Here is an 18,769-nt window from a genome sequence, read left to right on the forward strand (position 1 = left end):
AGTGGAAGACCCATCCAGGCCAGCAGATTTGAAGATTGGTGAGCTCACATTGACATCTTTGTACTGGCATGCAGAGATGAATATCTAGATGTGTTGAAAGATCCCTGTTGGTTCAATACACTAGATATGGCTTCTAACACACATTTCACCGGAAAATTATAGTAGACCAAAGACTACTTTCAGCAGAAGAACTGTATGAATTCTATGTCATGCCATTTGGAGAAGGTAATGAACCCGCCACTTTTGAGAGGTTGATGGAACTTACACTGAGGGGATAACAATGGGAGAGATGCCTCATCTATGTGAATGATATACATTTTTGACCACAATTTAGAATATGAGAAGGTATTTCAGTACACCAACTGTATAGACTTGAAATTGATACCTGAAAAGTTTGCACTCATGCACACAGAAGTGGAGTTTCTTTGTTGCATAGTTGGTAGAGATGGGGTGTCGAAGATTAGCTCTTACATTCTAATGACCAATAGGAATATTGGGAGGATTAAAGCTAGCTGTACAGCAAAGTAGCATACATCCATTCCAATCTGGTGAAGGTAGTGCTGATGCACTCAATATCTGGCATTTGTATAATTAATTAAGAGTAGAGGATGACTTATTCCAAGAAAGAATTGGGTTTTGGCCTAGTTCCTAGTTGTTGTAACGTTTAACCTTACATTGCTAGCCAAACCTTTTGACTACAAGTTGAGTTGATTTGGGAGTTTTAAAATTGACTTGTTAAAGGAGCTATTAATCATGTGAATTGCACTCATAAAAGAACAACTGGGAACCACCTAAAAATCTCAACTCCTCAGCCCAATGCATTGTAGACGCACTGCCAACATGGCAGTAGTTGTAAATCAGTAGCTCAATATATATATATATATTCAACTTGTGTTGCTGTTCCAGACAAATATTCTACTTTATCATGTTGCTTACTGTAGACTAGGGCACGTGGATGACTTTTGCCACTGACCTTTGTGTTTTTGGATTCTCACTTGTTATCACAACTGGGATACAATTGTTTGAATCGTTCTGATTCTCAAAGTTGATCCATATTCCTTTGTTTTCTAATGTCATAAAGTAATAAGGATTTTTTCCATCTTTGAAATTTTAAATACCCAATCTAATCACAATTGTATGATATTAGTAAATTATCTTGCAATGTATTTTGGCTGTTACATGCCCTTCTCAAAAGTGATCAGTTTTTGCTGGCATCTCAATACATACATAACGCCAAGCAGTGTCAAAATTTAGTCCTTTATATGCCACATGACTTGCTAATTGGCATATTCAAAATCATTTAAGAATAAAATACATAAGGTATATTTAGATAATTTTTATAAATTTTCATTTGTGTTGTTCTGCATGTAGTTTTGACATCTTTGTAAATTGGATGTCAAAAGATCAAAAACAAACATGAGATGATCCTATTGCTTAGGTAAATGCGAATAACTTAAGAGAGATAGTGAAGAAAAATGTATGACAATATGTAAAACACACTATGTCTTATATATCCAATTCCTAAGATGTCTCTCATCGAATACCAGGACTCATCAGGCTGGCTAGGATAGGACATAAACAACAATGGTTGAAACGGTACTTATATTATCAAATTGCATGAACAACAGTTGTTATAGAATGAACTAGATTAAGTTGATGAAGTGTAATTTTTATCACTTTTGTGTAACTGTTTTACAAATCAGGTTAAAAGTAAGAATCAATAATAAAATATTATGTGTTATTATTATTTAATCTTACTTGTCTTTGTCCACACCCTGGAGCAGGGAAAGTAAATCTAAGTTGTTACAACTTGGGGATCTTCTCTGTATGGTTATAATCTAATTTGGCCCCTCAGTGGCTCAACGGTAAGCCTAAAGGCTTATATTGCTAAAAACCTGGTTTAGATACCCGTTGTGGGCACAGCATTGTGTAGAGTTATGTTTTACAACAAACAAACAAATATGTTGCCGTAAGTCATCTAATGATTGTGGGATACTGCAATAGGATTTCAGTTTAAGTTTTACAAAGATCAATTCATTTTTTGCTTTTATATTCTTATTTTAGATATAGTAAACTATTCAAATATATACATATATATACTCATACATACATATATGTAAAATTTAATTTGCCCAGTTATGCATTTATCTCACAAGTGATAATACTTTTAAAAGAACTGTAATTTTAACCTTCATAGCACATTTAAGGCATGCGGACTAGGCGGCCAAGTCAGAGATACCTTGAGTGACAGGTATAACTATCCCATACTCCGAAACTACTGACTATGGTGAGGGCAACCAAACAACAGCACCAGACACTACATGGCTTTGTCTGGCTCTTTCAGTCGAATAATGGAATTGACTGTTACTTTTATAGTGGATACACAGCTGAATGTGTTGAGCATATTCAGCAGTATCACGTCTCAAATTCTGGTCCATTAGACCCGCTTCCCAACACGCTATCCATTAGGGGTACGACCTGTCATTTTTTTACAGGAACTTATGTTACTTATGAATTTTGATATAATTCATTTGAAATTAACTGTGGCTATTTTTTTTCTTCGAGGAGGAAATTTTTTTGTTAGTGATCGAGAAAAACACTATATTACAAATTTAACATACCAGCATAATTGATGCTCAGTTTATTTGACCTGTCTTTACAATCATATTTCAAGAAAATTTTACATTAACTTATATGTTCTCTTGTTACGAGTAAAATTATCATAGCTAATAAAATACATTATTTCTAGTTATTAATTAGCTAGTCACTTCCAAATTTGTACATAATCAAATTTCGAATGACCTGACCAATGTATATTTTATTCAGAACAAAATTTAGTAATTAATATAAAGAACTGTTTTAGTGTGTTCCACATTTTGAATGACAGTTTCTTCTATATGAGAAAACTATTAGAAGATGATCATTATCTTTCAAAATTATCAAAATTTTGTTTATGTAGTAATGCTATAAATTCGTTTGTTACGCAAGTGTAGGCTTAATGACATTTTTTTTCCACATAGGAAAATTATTTACAAAGAACGTAATTTTTTAATATATTCCAAAAATGTGTATTTAGTAAATTTACTAGTATGTATTTGTGCAATAAATGCATTTAAATTTCCTTCCAGTTTTATCATAATTCAATTTCTGAGATGGCTTAGCTAAGTGGGTTGACTGACCATATGGGAGTCAGACAGTCTGCCATCTATTAGATGAGTCATACTCAGAAGAACACGTACACAACCAAACTAGATAAATAGAACATCTACCCTGGTTGACGTAACCCAAGGCCTATATAGACTCGACTGCTTTGGAGGGGAGGAATTTCTGTTTGTGTATGTACCACCAACATAGATGGGTGCTGTCAGTCTTCACATAGAATTTTGATTTTGTCGGAGATATTCTCTGTTAAACAAACATTCAAAACAAAATACTATTGGACAGCTTGCAATTACTCAATTTGTATTCACATTTACTGTAAAAAAAAATTAATCGAAAAGTAGTTTACACTAGCATAAAATACCCTCTATTGTCCCCATTTACTTCTATTATTACCACATGAGAGGGGGAGGTCTATATCTGACAAAAAAATCCCCGTTAGGACTTCCTCCTGTGGAACCTGAGTCTTGCGGACTGAGAGTAAAGTACGAACACAGTTTCAAAAATCTAATGCCAGATTCATTTTTTTTTCCTGCTAGCTCCAAAACCGTGGGAGAAGTTCGTAGGACATACAGACAAATTCACGCACAACGTAAATTAATATTAATGAAAATATATATCAACATAAAATAAATGCAATTTACGATATGGCTGAGCTAACACGGACTGAAGCCTTTTCAACTCACGAAAATATCTAGCCATTCGTTTAGACGTTCAGGCAACATAATTCTGTGAAACAAAACAGAAAACTTTACTCCGATAAATCGCTTGTTGGAGTTATAGAATTTATCTATTCATTTATCTAGATATTATGCTCAGTTAGTCAGGAACAAAAAACTGGTACATTAATTTGATATCATTTTTATATCAACTACATGTTCAATATCTAATGTACTTGAAAAGGGCAAAACATATCAAAAATGATTAGAAAGTGTAAAATATAAGAAAATGTAACATGTCAGATCTTGTGACGCTTAAAGCTGTTCAAGACAGAAATATACAGGTATGATTTCAATTGTAAAGAATAGGAGAATATCCTATCTAAAAGATGCAAAGACACCTTAATGATTAAATGCGTAAAAATATGCATATGTATTATAATCAAAACGAGTCACACTATTTTGTGGGCATTTTGTATATTTACCACAGTGTTACGTTTCAAAAATCATTAGATAAAGCTTTTACTGATTCCGAATAATCAGGTTTATCTGCTTGAACTTATTAGTCCCTAACACATTGGTGCAAACTAAAAAATGCTAGCTTTTAGGGACGAGATTTTATGATGTACTGAAACATAGTCTTCTAAAGCATTACTAATACAATATACATTTGCTGAACTTCAGTCATTTAAATGTATATAGTGAAAGAGCAGAAGAACATCATTAATATAATTAAAAACTACATAATGATATCGTTTTAACATCTATTTTATCCAGATACATTTCGGAAATCATGGGGTGATACGATTCGATTCTTCTCACAGTAAAGCTAAGGAAACAAAGAAAAAATCCAGAAACAAAACATCGATTTGTAACATGAGCTAGTCTTACCTAAAGGAAAAATGCTGCATGTAATGATCTTGTACTAACAATGCACTTTTAATTTATTCAGATAATTATTATTGTAACACTTCTTAAACTTTACTTAAAATAAATGCGTTTTAAAACAATTAGATAACAAATTTCTGAAAGCTGGCAGGACAAAAATAGAACCAAAAAGGAATTTCCAGAATATCCACAAATTCACTCATTTTAGCATTTATGTTATTTTCTTTCATCATTACTTCATCTACATTTGGGACAACATATGTTTACCACATTTGTTAAATATCTTAGAGATATAGTGACTGGGCGTTTTTTGTTTGCTTTTCCAATTATATGAATTGGAGCATCCAACTTTAAAGTTCTTAATTAAAGTACAAACTGCTTTAATAGTGCAACGCAATGTTGTAGCAACTAATTGTTACTAGAATGTTTATTGGTTTATACATGGTGTTAAAACTGTATTGGCAAAACTTTTTTAATCATTTTGATAGTTATGAAAACAGAAAGGCTGTCTTTCAATACAAAAAAGATATAAAAGCAATATGATAAAGCATAGTTTTAAATTTTAAAAACTTGACAAATCAAAATGTGAAGTTCATTTTTGTTTGTGCGAGATATCGGATTGATTATACGTATACCCTAAGTGATTTATACATGGCTTTTCGGTACTTTCTATTGTGTGAGAGATAACCTGTTAAATTTAACACTAAATTTTCATAAGTAGAGGACTGACTTTTTTATATGAGTTCCATAATTCTCGAGCTTTAGTGGTTTGGTCATCCTTAAGGCCCAAAAGTGCACAAACTTCAATGATTTGGTTTTGCTGCTGAGTATCATGAAGTACATGAGAATCACAAAGTTTTTTGAATTTCAAAAAAAAAATGTTTTCAAATCATAAATAATATCTTTTTCAAGCATTTTCGATCATACTACAATTTAGTTGTCTGACCCGTTTTTTTAAAGATATTTACATGTATAATGTACAAAAGTTATTCTAAGGAGGCGCTTATGTTTCACAGTTCACCAATACACCGATTATTCTTTGTGAGGAGCCATCATCAGTTATAAAATAAACGATTTAAAAAATCAACATAAGCTTTAAATTCATTTCTAAGAAGCAGTAAGTTATTATTCATTGCAATCGTTTATACATTGTGTCGAGTACTAATATCACGTCAACATGAAATGGTTCTTTTATTTATAATATACAAGCCACTCTAAATGTACATAAATGGGATGCTTTGGAAAGACGTTTGGTAGCATGCTATTCGCCAGTAAGCAGTATTGATGAACTAGAAGCATCCAGTACAGAGGAGTGTGTGATATTACTCCATTTGCTCACTGATTCGCTTATTTTAAGTATGCCATATCGATGTACGATTTACATTGATGTCCGAGATTATTTGAATACCTTATCAAATAAACGTTTTCTCAAACACCAGATGAAAATTTGAGGACATGGATTTATAATTCAGGTCATATGGTTAGTGATCTGATATTATTTACTAACAGTATTTGTGTTTTGTACCATAAGTAGAATATGTAAGACTCCAATTATTCCTTAATTATTTAGAGCAATTTAATTTTACTGCAGCATGACATCACGGTACAAAATTACCATTATCATTATCCACCAAAATCAAAAGACACAAAGCTGAAGTCCATCAGATACATATGATTTGACATTATATAGAAACTGTTTTCTCTCTTATTAAAACATAATTATTTTCTTTTGTCAGGTTGAGATGGGGAAGTAGTCTGCTATATATATATTGCTTCGTTTATGAATAGTTTCAGAAAATAATTCCTTTCAACTAGCACTTATAAATTTGATAACGTATTATTCAAAAGTTATTGTATATCTGAAATTGCTGTGTATCGACTGTCTGTTTAGAGAACTGGAGAGATTTGTCATATACATATATAAATGTATTCACACAACTCTCTCTTAAAAGACTCAAAGACAAACGTGGTATTGATTTATAATTTATTTCACGGTTACAGATATTTATAACACAAAACTAGTGTTAATCTTCGCATCTCTTCTTCCTTGTTTCTTAAATGCTGAAAATTTAAAACCACTGTATGTGTTTGTTTGTTTTTTTTGTTTTGTCACGACATTCCATATTACTTTATTGTTATAACTTTCCTTTGGATATTTAACTTTGGAAAAAATACACTTACTGCCTACAAAAGTACTTAATTTGACACGACTACAGTCTGTAGTTCGAGATAGAAGGCTGCATAATATGCTACGCAATAAGATCAGGAAACGCCCTAGGGTAGTTTCTGATGCACATGCGTGTCTCGGCGCCATAGCGTTATATAGTTCTTTGTTTTTCTCCGCCAAAATCTGTAGGTCACGAGGCTAGTTTTAACCAATCACACATAAATGCACATGCGCAGTCATAGTCTAGTAGCTACATTAAATCCGAAGCATTGCTCGTTTTCGCCATATTCCTTCTCGAAAAGACGAGATAGAACGTACGGGAGCATATAATCGTAAAAGAAAAAAAAACCAATATGCGAGAAATCGTGCACGTTCAGGCCGGTCAATGTGGCAATCAAATTGGAGCAAAGGTAAAAACTTTTTTAAAATTATATTTGTTTTTTGCTCTGTAATTTAGCACGATAAAATATTTTGTTTCAGTAGTTTATATTACTGTATTTCACGTTTCAACTTTCATACCTTCCGCCGATACAGACGTTCATTTCAAAGCTCAATTTCAAACAGTGAAATCTTTAGTTTAGCTTTTCACAACTTTTACTTTAGGTTTACTAGTTTTAAACATAGAAGTTCAGTAATGAGTAGTGTGTGTGTGTATAGGTAATGGTAAGCTTGTGTTTTAACTTGTAAAAGTTTTATGTTGTAATAAAAGGCTCTTTTCGGTAATTCCTGACATATATTATATGCATTATATATATCAGTGTGTATTTACTATTTATTAATTATTATATAGCTGCTTATTGCATAAAAAAATGTTTAAAACTTTGCTATAAAGTATAAACGTTATCTTAAAAAAGAGGTTAGAATATATATACGCCCAAAATTTCTTAAAATGTTTTTAAAAATGCGAGAGTGACAAAATGATTATCACTTGATAAAAAAAATATTACATAACATTTCGTTACTGTAGTCTGTAGAAACTGGAATTAAAACCGGTTTTATAATGTTATGTTTATTCATTAATTAAAATTACGCTAAAAATATCGAAGTAAATAAAATTATTGGTTATTAACATTTTGAATATTCTACACTACATTGATATGGAGCATACTGTAATCGGTAACCAATGCTCTAATTATCTTAACCCAAGTTAAAATATATTATGCTTACCCTACTAAACAAAGGTAATGTACAATTTAGCTCAACGCCATATTCTCCTTCCATGGCCGTTTATCCTTCCTTCTATATTTGACTATGAAACACGATACCTCATCTCCTATTGGTTGTTTTCAGCAGAAAGTATTAGATATCTGTTTCGCCATTGGCTAGTTCATAAGTCGGTTGTCTTTAGATTTCCTAAATATTATTATATGTTTAGTTTAAGCTTTTTATGATCGTCACTGCTTCAACATATTAACCGATGATGTACTTTACAACATTAAATATGGACCTGGGTGAGGGATTATCAAATAAATACTTCATATGTCAGTAATAAGAAATAATATTTTGCTTTGCAGAATATATGCCAATAATATTTGCGTTAACGCAAACATATATACTGATGATATACTATAGTACTTAGTGTAATCGATGAATTTTTTAATTAATATTTTTTATTAAAGATATTTTGGTAGTAAGTATTATTTCAAACCAACATTGCAGTAAGATTATAAAAATGTCTGGCACAGTACAGTAATTGCAGAATTACGAGCTCGGGTAACGAGCAGATAGCATTATGATGCAGTGATTCATTTGAGGTAAACCAAGGAGTGGCCTGGACATGCGCATTAAGTATAGAGATACTTCAGTTAGCATATTGGCCCCCTAGTGGAAAGTCGCTGCATAATCCCGTATGCTTAAAACTTTTATTACGCGATAAATATAAAGCGGTGAACTTCGAAATTTTTCAATACGTTGTTAACATTTAATATTAATTAGACTTGTTCATTTCCGTTTTTCTGAGAAACATTACTTCTACTAGTCGTTAGGCTTTCATTTGTTAAAAAGCCCAAGGTCTCACAAAGCAAATAATATAATACTGTACTTTTCAATGTCAGCTGTGCTTATCTAGACAAACACAAAGAAACAGAAGTGAAACCACCACCAGAGTTCTATAACCATGTATTGAACATGCACTTTTTTACGTTGCATCTGATTTAAAGTCCGAGTTACATTAATATTAAGCAACTCATGATTTAATTTAAGATTTGCGTACATCAACTTCGAGTGTATTTTAAATTTCCTAAAGTTTTATTTGTTTATTAAAAGTAAAAACACATTTTTTTTTTCTGAACTAAGGTATGAACCATTGTGGGTTGAATCGTACTGCAAAATCATACTAGGTGGGTGGCTATTAAGTTTACGTTGGGTGTAAGGGGACGCTTTAAGAAATACAATAAAACTGAAATACATAGCAAAGAGAAGAGACTATGAAATATATGCTCGATATAACATAATTAACAATTTTTCAAATAGTCTACATTTCCAACACAGTAACGTTACATAGTATCATATGATGCAAAAGAACTCAAAATGTTTCTTTCCCCTAGTTTTGTGTCAATTCAGATGCTTTTTATTTCTGTTCTAACCCTTATCTCGTTAATTTGTATAATGACCCAACCAGAGAATCAACGTCATTTATATGTCCAGTATAACCATCTCACAGTAACTAACTTGTCTTTCACTCGCAGTTCTGGGAGGTGATTTCTGATGAACACGGCATTGACCCTACGGGTACCTACCATGGTGACTCGGACTTGCAATTGGAAAGAATCAACGTGTACTACAATGAAGCCTCAGGTATATTAAAAATATTGTTCGTAAATTTGGTGCGGAGTGAATGACGTTCTTTAATAATAATGTTATTACTTTAATGAGTTTAAAATAGCACTAAGCGTATAGTTCACAAGACACAGTGAAAAATAATAATATTATTTATATTTTCAATTTTAACATTTTAGTTTGATTAAGCAAATGTGAAAGAAAACTTAAAGCCATTGCAAGAAGGTGAGGTAATTATAACTATATTGATAACAATGCTGTTTATTTTGTGTATGTCTTAAAATTCGCTGCACTGTGGTAGTTATGGAACTCACTTTGCATAGATGAACGAGTTTGGAATTTAATGCTAACTTACCTAGTAGCAGTAGTAACATCTTACTTCCTGCTTATTTTATTTTATAGATTGGGGTTTATTATGGAGTCTCTGTTTTTCTTTTCCTAAGTAAATTTTGTATACATTGTCATCAGTACTGTAGTGATAAATATCACTCACGTTGTAAAATAAAAACAAATATCTAAATAACTTGTGGACGTTCCGAAATAGTTGAATATCGTTTTGCATTGAAATTAGCAACATTTCGAGTAGTTAGTTATTGGTATTTAGTGTGCGTGTGTGTATTGGGCTCATGTGGTATATATATATTTTATTCTTTATAAAAATTTGTTTTAACATATTCAGTCCTCCCGTTTTAGATTTGTTGCAAAAGTTATCTGTTTGATTATGCACAATTTAGCTATAATTATAGGTTAAAGTTGAGTATAGTTACCAATTCTTTGTGTTTTCACCATTGCTACTCCGAATTGTGTATTTGTATAAACAGTAAATTCTATAGAAACTATCATATTGGTATAATGCTATTGCGAATCTCACCTATTAAGTGAAGTGGTGTAGAGAAAGGATCGGTAATGATTCACTCACCTTATTCAATGTACGATCTAGGAAGACAAATGCACAAGGAAATATGTAATATATTTGTTAGTGCTGTAATGTGTGTTGAAACTGTATTTCCTTAATTTCGAGATAATTCTACATTCGTTTAATATTCAGCGTAAAGGACTTTGCTTTTACAAAAAGTTTCAGCTTCAACACAGATATTCATTATACCAAAAAAGTAAACATATTTTAACAAGGTTAGAACAGTATATTTTCATGTCCTAGCTTACGTAGGAGGAGGAGCGCACGTGCTCGACTTAAAGTATTATGTTTAACTGGGTGTTGTCGCCATCTTTTAAGGACCGGTTAGTTTCCATGTGTTGCTATCGTGTCATCAGCATCGTGGTCGCTTAGACTACCATATAAGGATTTATGTAATGATGTCACTGTAGACCGCACTGGATAAACCCGTGTTGTATAATTTTAAGGATGAATTTTATTAAATACATTAATTTTCTTTTTCTTCGTTGCTGTTTATTTCAGGTTAGATTAGTGCTATATTATGTATGTATATGTAACAAACATAATTTATTAAACATATATATGTAGCTTACATATTAACTGTTAGTAACAGTAGCTTTTGAATATGATGCAAAAGATGCACCCAGTGTCAGTTAATTTACTTCCGTTATACACTACCTACTCTTAATGTTATCTATTTCTGCATTATGAAAGCTCAGAAATGTATGTTTAACTAAACATAAAATTTCATAAGACCAGTTGATACAAAATCGGTGTTTTATTTAACCCATTATATTGATTTTATTCCATGAAGCACTAAATTGTTGGTTATTATTAAAAGAATTTTAACAGATATGCAATAACTTTTATTTGTATAGGTGGCAAATATGTTCCCCGTGCCATTCTTCTCGACTTGGAACCTGGAACCATGGATTCTGTAAGATCAGGACCTTTCGGCCAGCTTTTTAGACCAGACAACTTTGTTTTTGGTTAGTTTTAAAAGGTGTCATGTGATAATTTTTTTTTTTTTATTGTTGTCATCCATTTTGTTTTTGTGTGTGTGTGTATTTATTTTGATTTTTGTAAAAATTCTTCATTCTAACTTCACAGCATAGGTGTATGAACTCTGTATATGGTGTGAGTGTTGTAATTAATTCATAACAACTAAACCAAGCAATTTGTTAACTTTCTAAACTTAAATATTTTTCTATTAAAATTATTATATATAAGTTTTTATTTTATTTGTGAAATTAGTATTTTTCTAATAAATGGTACTCCTATCAGGTCAGAGTGGAGCAGGAAACAACTGGGCTAAGGGACACTATACAGAAGGTGCAGAACTAGTAGATACAGTGTTAGATGTTGTCAGGAAGGAATCTGAAAGCTGTGATTGTCTTCAGGGTTTCCAGTTGGCTCATTCTCTTGGTGGAGGAACTGGATCTGGAATGGGAACTCTTTTAATCTCAAAAGTACGAGAGGAATATCCTGATAGGATCATGAATACCTTCAGTGTTATGCCATCACCAAAGGTTAGTTTAAACTCATACCATCATGCTTCTCATCTGTGAATCTTTTATACTGGTGAATGTGAAATTTTATAACAGTGACTAATGTTCTCTGAAAATGTTTTACAAACTATGCATTTCTTTCATCCTAGGTATCTGACACAGTTGTAGAACCATACAATGCTACACTTTCTGTTCACCAACTTGTAGAAAATACAGATGAAACTTACTGCATAGATAACGAAGCTCTATATGATATTTGTTTCCGCACCCTCAAGTTGACCACTCCAACCTATGGTGACCTCAATCATCTTGTCTCTGTTACAATGTCTGGAGTCACCACTTGTCTAAGGTTTCCTGGCCAGCTGAATGCAGATCTTAGAAAACTTGCTGTGAACATGGTTCCATTCCCTCGTCTCCATTTCTTCATGCCAGGCTTTGCTCCACTTACTTCCAGAGGAAGCCAGCAGTACAGAGCACTATCAGTCCCAGAACTAACTCAGCAGATGTTTGATGCCAAAAACATGATGGCAGCTTGTGATCCTCGTCATGGTCGCTACCTGACTGTAGCCGCAATCTTCCGTGGACGCATGAGCATGAAAGAAGTAGATGAACAGATGATGAATGTTCAGAATAAGAACAGCAGTTACTTTGTGGAATGGATTCCCAATAATGTTAAAACAGCAGTGTGTGACATTCCTCCTCGGGGGTTGAAGATGAGTGCCACTTTCATTGGAAATAGCACTGCCATCCAGGAAATCTTCAAAAGAATCTCGGAACAGTTTACAGGTACTTATTTTAACTTGTTTAAAGTATATTCTATTGGATTTAAATTTGGAAATTTTTCTTTATTCCCAGACTGAATGTGGAACATAGTCTTCTTTAATGTTTTTTCTCCTTTTTATAAAGCTGTAAAAGTTTAATCTTTTATATTTACTGCGAGACTTCTTTTGTATTGAAATTAAAACTTTGAATTATACATCATCTTACTACACTTGTGAAAACAATATCGGAGGGCAACATAAGCTACATAACAATGATTAAATGAACCTTTTCTTTTAATACATATTATTTTCTACAAGTTAGATAATAGATTTGAATACTGGTAAAGTTAATTCCCGAATAAAATAGGTTTTTCTTGAATATTGTTTTCCATATTTATAGCTATGTTTCGACGTAAGGCTTTCTTGCATTGGTATACTGGTGAAGGAATGGATGAGATGGAGTTCACAGAAGCTGAATCCAACATGAATGACTTGGTTTCTGAGTACCAACAATACCAGGAAGCCACTGCTGAAGATGAAGGAGAGTTTGATGAAGAAGAGCTTCTTGAGGAAGGCTAATTTATAGTTTCCACTAAATTTTAAAACGTTCATTATTTTTTGATGTAAAATTCATAATTTTGTTTGCTTCCTAAGAAATTGTGTTGTATCTTACCTTCAAGTTCAAGCTTAGTCTAGTATTCATTTGTAGTCTTTTCTAACCAGTTACTAGTGTTATTTATTCACTACCAGTTCATGACGGAAATAAAACTCCAACTTAATGCTGGAATCCAGTACTAGTTGCTACTTTTCATGCAATGCACTCAAATTACGTGCAAGTTCTCTAGTAAGTTAATGGCTGACTTTGTTTATGACATATAATGTTCTTGCAGTAATCGTAGCTTATATCAGTTTGCACACACGTACTTGCGGCATTTCTGCTCCACAAAGGCATTTCTTCGTACGCGCACCTAGATTCCAAAACAGACGAAAGTTATATCAAAGACATTTACATTAAGGTCCGTCTTTAGACATTCAAACTTCTCAAAGATTAATTATACAGTAACATTATTTCAGTTGTTTATTTTCTGTACACGCACACTTCAAAATGTTATTTTTAATCTTTATACGATCAAGTAGAACGTTGTGGCCTTACATTTTGGACATGTTGATAAGTAATCTACATTAGGGTGTCGTGATAGTGTCTAAAACCCTTGAATGTAAGGAATCTATATTGAATTTAACTTAGCAAAGATTTGTATTAATGGTGAAATACAATCGTTTTTTTGTTATCTGCTTATCCAATCTTGTGAACAAGAACACTAATATAGGTGGGTATGAAACCAGATTTAACTAATCGGAAAGCAGATCTTGACTTCAAAAATAAACTAGTTACGTTAATTTTAATGAATTAACCAGAATATGTACAGAGTTAAATGTTAGTTCTGATATATGTAGAGAGCTTGTTTGGATCAGTGGTTAATGATGAATATTTTTCATTGTCTCATAAGAATGAGACACTAACATCAAGCCATGCGATATCAAATCCAAAAGATGGGTCATTCAACCTATACAGTAGTCTCGTATAATCTTTTTCAATCGTCTTTGTACTGATAAAAATATTCTACATTGTAATTAAAAAAAAAAAAACTGGATTCCAGATAAGTATTTTACTCGTGTCAAGTAACCACAACCAATCCCAAAAATATGAAACTGTTTGCAATCCAGTGATATTTTGGTTCGGACTGATATCTGTGGATTTGGGCTCGCCACATTTACAAGGTTCAGCCTTGACATTGAATTAGCTTTTCACAAACGCAACTGTGTGTATTGTCACTGTATAGATAGTTAGAAACGTACTACACAAGGATTGATTCCATTGTCGGACAACTAATGAGTTTCATTCCGATCGTAGCAAAACAAAATAACTAGTCTGCAATGGTGCCAAGAACACTTCCTGTGGACCAACAATGTGGTGAAATATTCCTTTAAATTATGAGTCCCGCTTCTACCCTGCAGCTAGATAATTAGCTTGTATTAGTTTGTAGAGAATTTGAAACAGATTCGCCTTATCTTATTGCAGGAACGTGCAGCACACGGCTATGCTGGAATGTGTATCGGTGGACAACACACCTCTACATCCTGCTGAATTGTATCGTTAATAGCATGGAGTGTATTGTCCTTAAGCTATTAACCATATTCTGGCCAAATTGGCTATGTTGTGATATCATTTGAGATCAATTTCCTGCGAGTGTTTCAGGTAGATTATCTTTATTATAGTAGGTTCAGAAAGATATACTACAATGTGAACTGAGTCTTTGCCGAGGAACAAATGGACTGGGCAATGTATAATACAAGATGACACAATCTGTTAAAATAGCTCAAAGCAACAGTGAGCATACATCAAATTCCAACGACGAACAGTTACCTTTGCTGCAGAGATGGATCAATCGGTCTTGTTATACATCCTCAAGACTTGTTTCTAAGTTGACTGACTCACTCAAGATAATACTTCAGACTAACTAAACCTTGCATTACTTGTTTGATTCAGTAGCATCAGACTGACCTAGAACAACTAGTGCTACCTATGTGACTGATCATTCCCATTTAAATATGAAGGAGGTTTTAACCTTTAAACATTATCTGACCTATTATTAACGAGCACTGCTATCGATTTTCATGCATAAGACGCAGTTTTACAGTTAAATCTCGTGAGCAGACCGTGTGCTATCCCCAAGGGATGACAAACTACAAAGGTAGCTAGAACAAAAGCAATTTAACGACTTCCTTGACCATATGTTATATTAAAACTGAGCGTATCACAATGAACAAAAATGTATTTCATCATTAAAATAAGAACATAGATAATGCATGCTATAGGAAACCTTTCCTACTTGTACTATTACTAATGAAAAAGACAACGCAACTCGAGCACTGCAAGTAGAAGTGTCACGCATGAGAATCTTCTGAGGACGAGGTTGCTCCATGAAGTTCTCACCATTTGGCGAGATCACGTGAGTGATTATTTTCAAAACGTCAATGACATTTCAGAATAGAAAGTAAGGGTCACAATGCCTTTTCATTCGTTGATTTGTTTTAAACCAATGTTCGGAACTTTGAAGGATTAGAAGAGTGAATAATAATAGTATTTCAACCACAATTTATTTATCATATCCATTGCCGAGGACGCGGTTTGCTCAATCCTGGGCTCTTGAGACCAGCTTGGATACAACAAACACAGCAATGATCCGAACACTATATGTGTAAGACGTTTGATACAATAACAAGCTGGTGAAGAATGATTACAACTATATGTCATAAGACATATCAGCATTAACCACTCTACATAGTCTTGTGAGCATCGAGGGACATCTGATCCTGGCAGAGGGGCATATATCATGTCGACAGGAAGCAGAATTCCCACCCCAAAAATGAGCATTTTCAGGAAACCATCTGTGTTTTAGTTTTACACAGAACTCTTATAAGCTACCTTTTAGTGCTAAAAGCAGTCTTGGGTTCCTCTCATCATTCAGCTCAACATTGAATAACACTTCCATTGAACACAAGTTGCACAGGCAAAACTGATTGAAATTCTTTAGTACACCTATTCCTAATATGCCAGTGCTAAAACTCAGGTTGGAGATGACAACCTTCATTATGTTAAGCGACTTCTTCTTGACACAGTCTGCTATACTCCCCCAAGTCGGTGACCATACCTCATTTAGGCTTCATTACTATTCAGGAGCTGTTGATATTCTTGAACGTGCTGAGCCCACTATTTTTGCCCACTCTACTTTTTGGCGTGTTATGGGCAATTCACTCGAAAGTGACTTATATTCTGATTTTAATTCTCTGGAAGGAGTACAGGTGATAAATGATCTTCCTTGGCTAATTTAGCTGAGATTTATTGCTTTATTTGGCTTTGTTATTCCTTACGACCTTCTTCGGCTTGATTGTGACTTTGTTATAGTTCCAGCTGATAGAAAACGGAGGTACACATCTTTGGGGTTTTTATCTTCTGAATGGCAGACAGATATTTGTAAATAGCTAAAGTTTCTATGCATATGAAACAAACGTTGGAGATCAAGATGCATTATGAACTCATTCTTGCTCACTTTGTATTTATGTACACCAGGTTTTTTAATAGTTTCAGGTTAATACTAAAAATAAACGACATTATAACACCAATTTTTTTGTTTTTCTTTAATGGGACAATCAATGTTTCGCTTTACAGCTTTTCAGGAGCGTTCCACTAAAAAACGGATCGTAACTTAGTGTTATAAAATCGTTTATTTCTAGTATTAAAATGGCTTTTACACATCAGTATGCACTAGAAAAATTAAATAATGGTTTCGGGTTACTGATAGTATGCTGAAATACTGAGATGATGATGTTAATCCAAAGCAGCAGTAGTCATATATACTTTAAAAAAAACGCAAAAATATATTCGCATAAAGGTATTCTCTACGCTAAAGAAATCGTCCATGGTTTTTAGTCTAAGACACGTAAATTGAGAAAACTTTAACACAGTAATGACCAATAACCTGTAGTCTTAGCTTAGTCAATGTTTCGCTATCTACTGTTCAATCGTAAAGTAGAACGAGTTACAAATTAGCATATTTTAGGTGATTTGACTAAATGGTGTTTGATTAACATAGGGCCCGCATGGCTAGGTGGTTAGGGCGCTCGACTCGCAATCTGCGGGTTCGAATCCTCGTCACACCAAACATGCTCACCCTTTCAGCCATGGGAGAGTTATAATGTGATGGTCAATCTCACTATTCGTTGGTAAAAGAATTGGCGGTAGGTCGTGATGACTAGCTGCCTTCCCTTTTCTGAATCATTCGGGATTCGTCATGAATTAAACTCTTTTTGACTCGCAATCCGTGGGTCGCGAGTTCGAATCCCCGTCACACCGAGCATGCTCGCCCTTTCAGCCATGGGAGCGTTATAATGTGACGGTCAATCTCACTATTCGTTGGTAAAAGAATTGGCGGTGGGTGGTGATGACTAACTGCCTTCCCTTTAGTCTTGCACTGCTAAATTAGGGACGGCTAGCGCAGATAGCCCTCGTGTAGCTTTGCGCGAAATTCAAAAAACAAACAAACAGATAAATGTTCCATTTTAAACTAGAATTGCAATTTTTTCGACAGTCGTTGAAGCTTTGTTTGTTTGTTTGAAGTTAAGCACAAAGCTACACAATTTCTACACTATTTCTGGATAGTCCTGGTGCCCCAAATTGAATAATATCCTTTTGTTTACCAATGCCATTAAATACAACAGATATACACGTCGTGGAAATTCTAAATCTCCAATCTGACCATATTTTTTATTATCTTTGTATATGGATATTTTGTGTTGGAAAAGTCTGTTTATAGAATCTTCCCAAAAGCGATCAAACAGTGTAAAATATTTCTGCGATATATGTTATTCCACCGCAACATTATATCGGTTGTGGTGTAACGTGCCTTGCTGAATTGAATATTCAAAATCGTTTAAATATAACGTAATCAACTCTTTATATATTAACAAAATTATATATACACCTGTAACCCACACACATACAAAACTTATCAGCTTCCTGACATCATATGTTTGTTTACCTGATCTTTAGATAAGCATGCGATAGTAATGTTAGTCTCAACTACTGCTACTACCTTTTACCGACAAAACAGACGCGCTAAAGCAACATACGTAATTAAATCTTACGTGTACTAATGCTAATTTCTTATCAAAACCGAGTAGTTGAAAACATTTAAAATGTATAACAATGAATTTTCTGTAACGGACGACGCTAGCTATACCAGACGTAACTCGAAAAAGGCAATTATCACATACAGTGATAACGGAGGCTAAGGGAACCTCTAATTGAATACTGAAAATTTACAAGTTGATTCTCCTAGTAACAATCCTAATGTTATATAGTTCACTGTCTCCTCCACATCCAGGAGAACTAC

The 18,769-nt window shown here is 33.5% G+C and overlaps 2 protein-coding genes across 5 annotated transcripts in view; one reads left to right on the top strand and one right to left on the bottom strand.

The window, feature by feature from the left end:
• The window catches only part of LOC111085817, a 195,497-nt gene extending 187,277 nt beyond the window's left edge, over window positions 1-8,220 (bottom strand). For 3 of the 4 annotated variants that reach the window (XM_022386159.1, XM_022386168.1, XM_022386152.1), the window contains exon 1: window positions 8,041-8,220. The gene's annotated coding sequence lies outside the window, so the exon portion shown is untranslated. Of the gene's footprint in view, window positions 1-5,436; window positions 5,527-8,040 lie in introns of all 4 variants that reach the window. The other variant, XM_022386162.1, reaches the window with a different exon arrangement.
• LOC106459596 (tubulin beta chain-like) lies at window positions 7,131-13,409 on the top strand. Its single transcript, XM_013919232.2, has 6 exons — window positions 7,131-7,283; window positions 9,561-9,669; window positions 11,425-11,535; window positions 11,831-12,075; window positions 12,204-12,840; window positions 13,216-13,409. The coding sequence occupies exons 1-6, from the start codon at window positions 7,227-7,229 to the stop codon at window positions 13,392-13,394; spliced, it is 1,338 nt and encodes a 445-aa protein (XP_013774686.1). The 5' UTR covers window positions 7,131-7,226; the 3' UTR covers window positions 13,395-13,409.
• The last annotated feature ends 5,360 nt before the right edge of the window (window positions 13,410-18,769 follow it).

This window comes from Limulus polyphemus, unplaced genomic scaffold, assembly GCF_000517525.1.
Source record: "Limulus polyphemus unplaced genomic scaffold, Limulus_polyphemus-2.1.2 Scaffold28, whole genome shotgun sequence".
Taxonomy (NCBI): domain Eukaryota; kingdom Metazoa; phylum Arthropoda; class Merostomata; order Xiphosura; family Limulidae; genus Limulus; species Limulus polyphemus.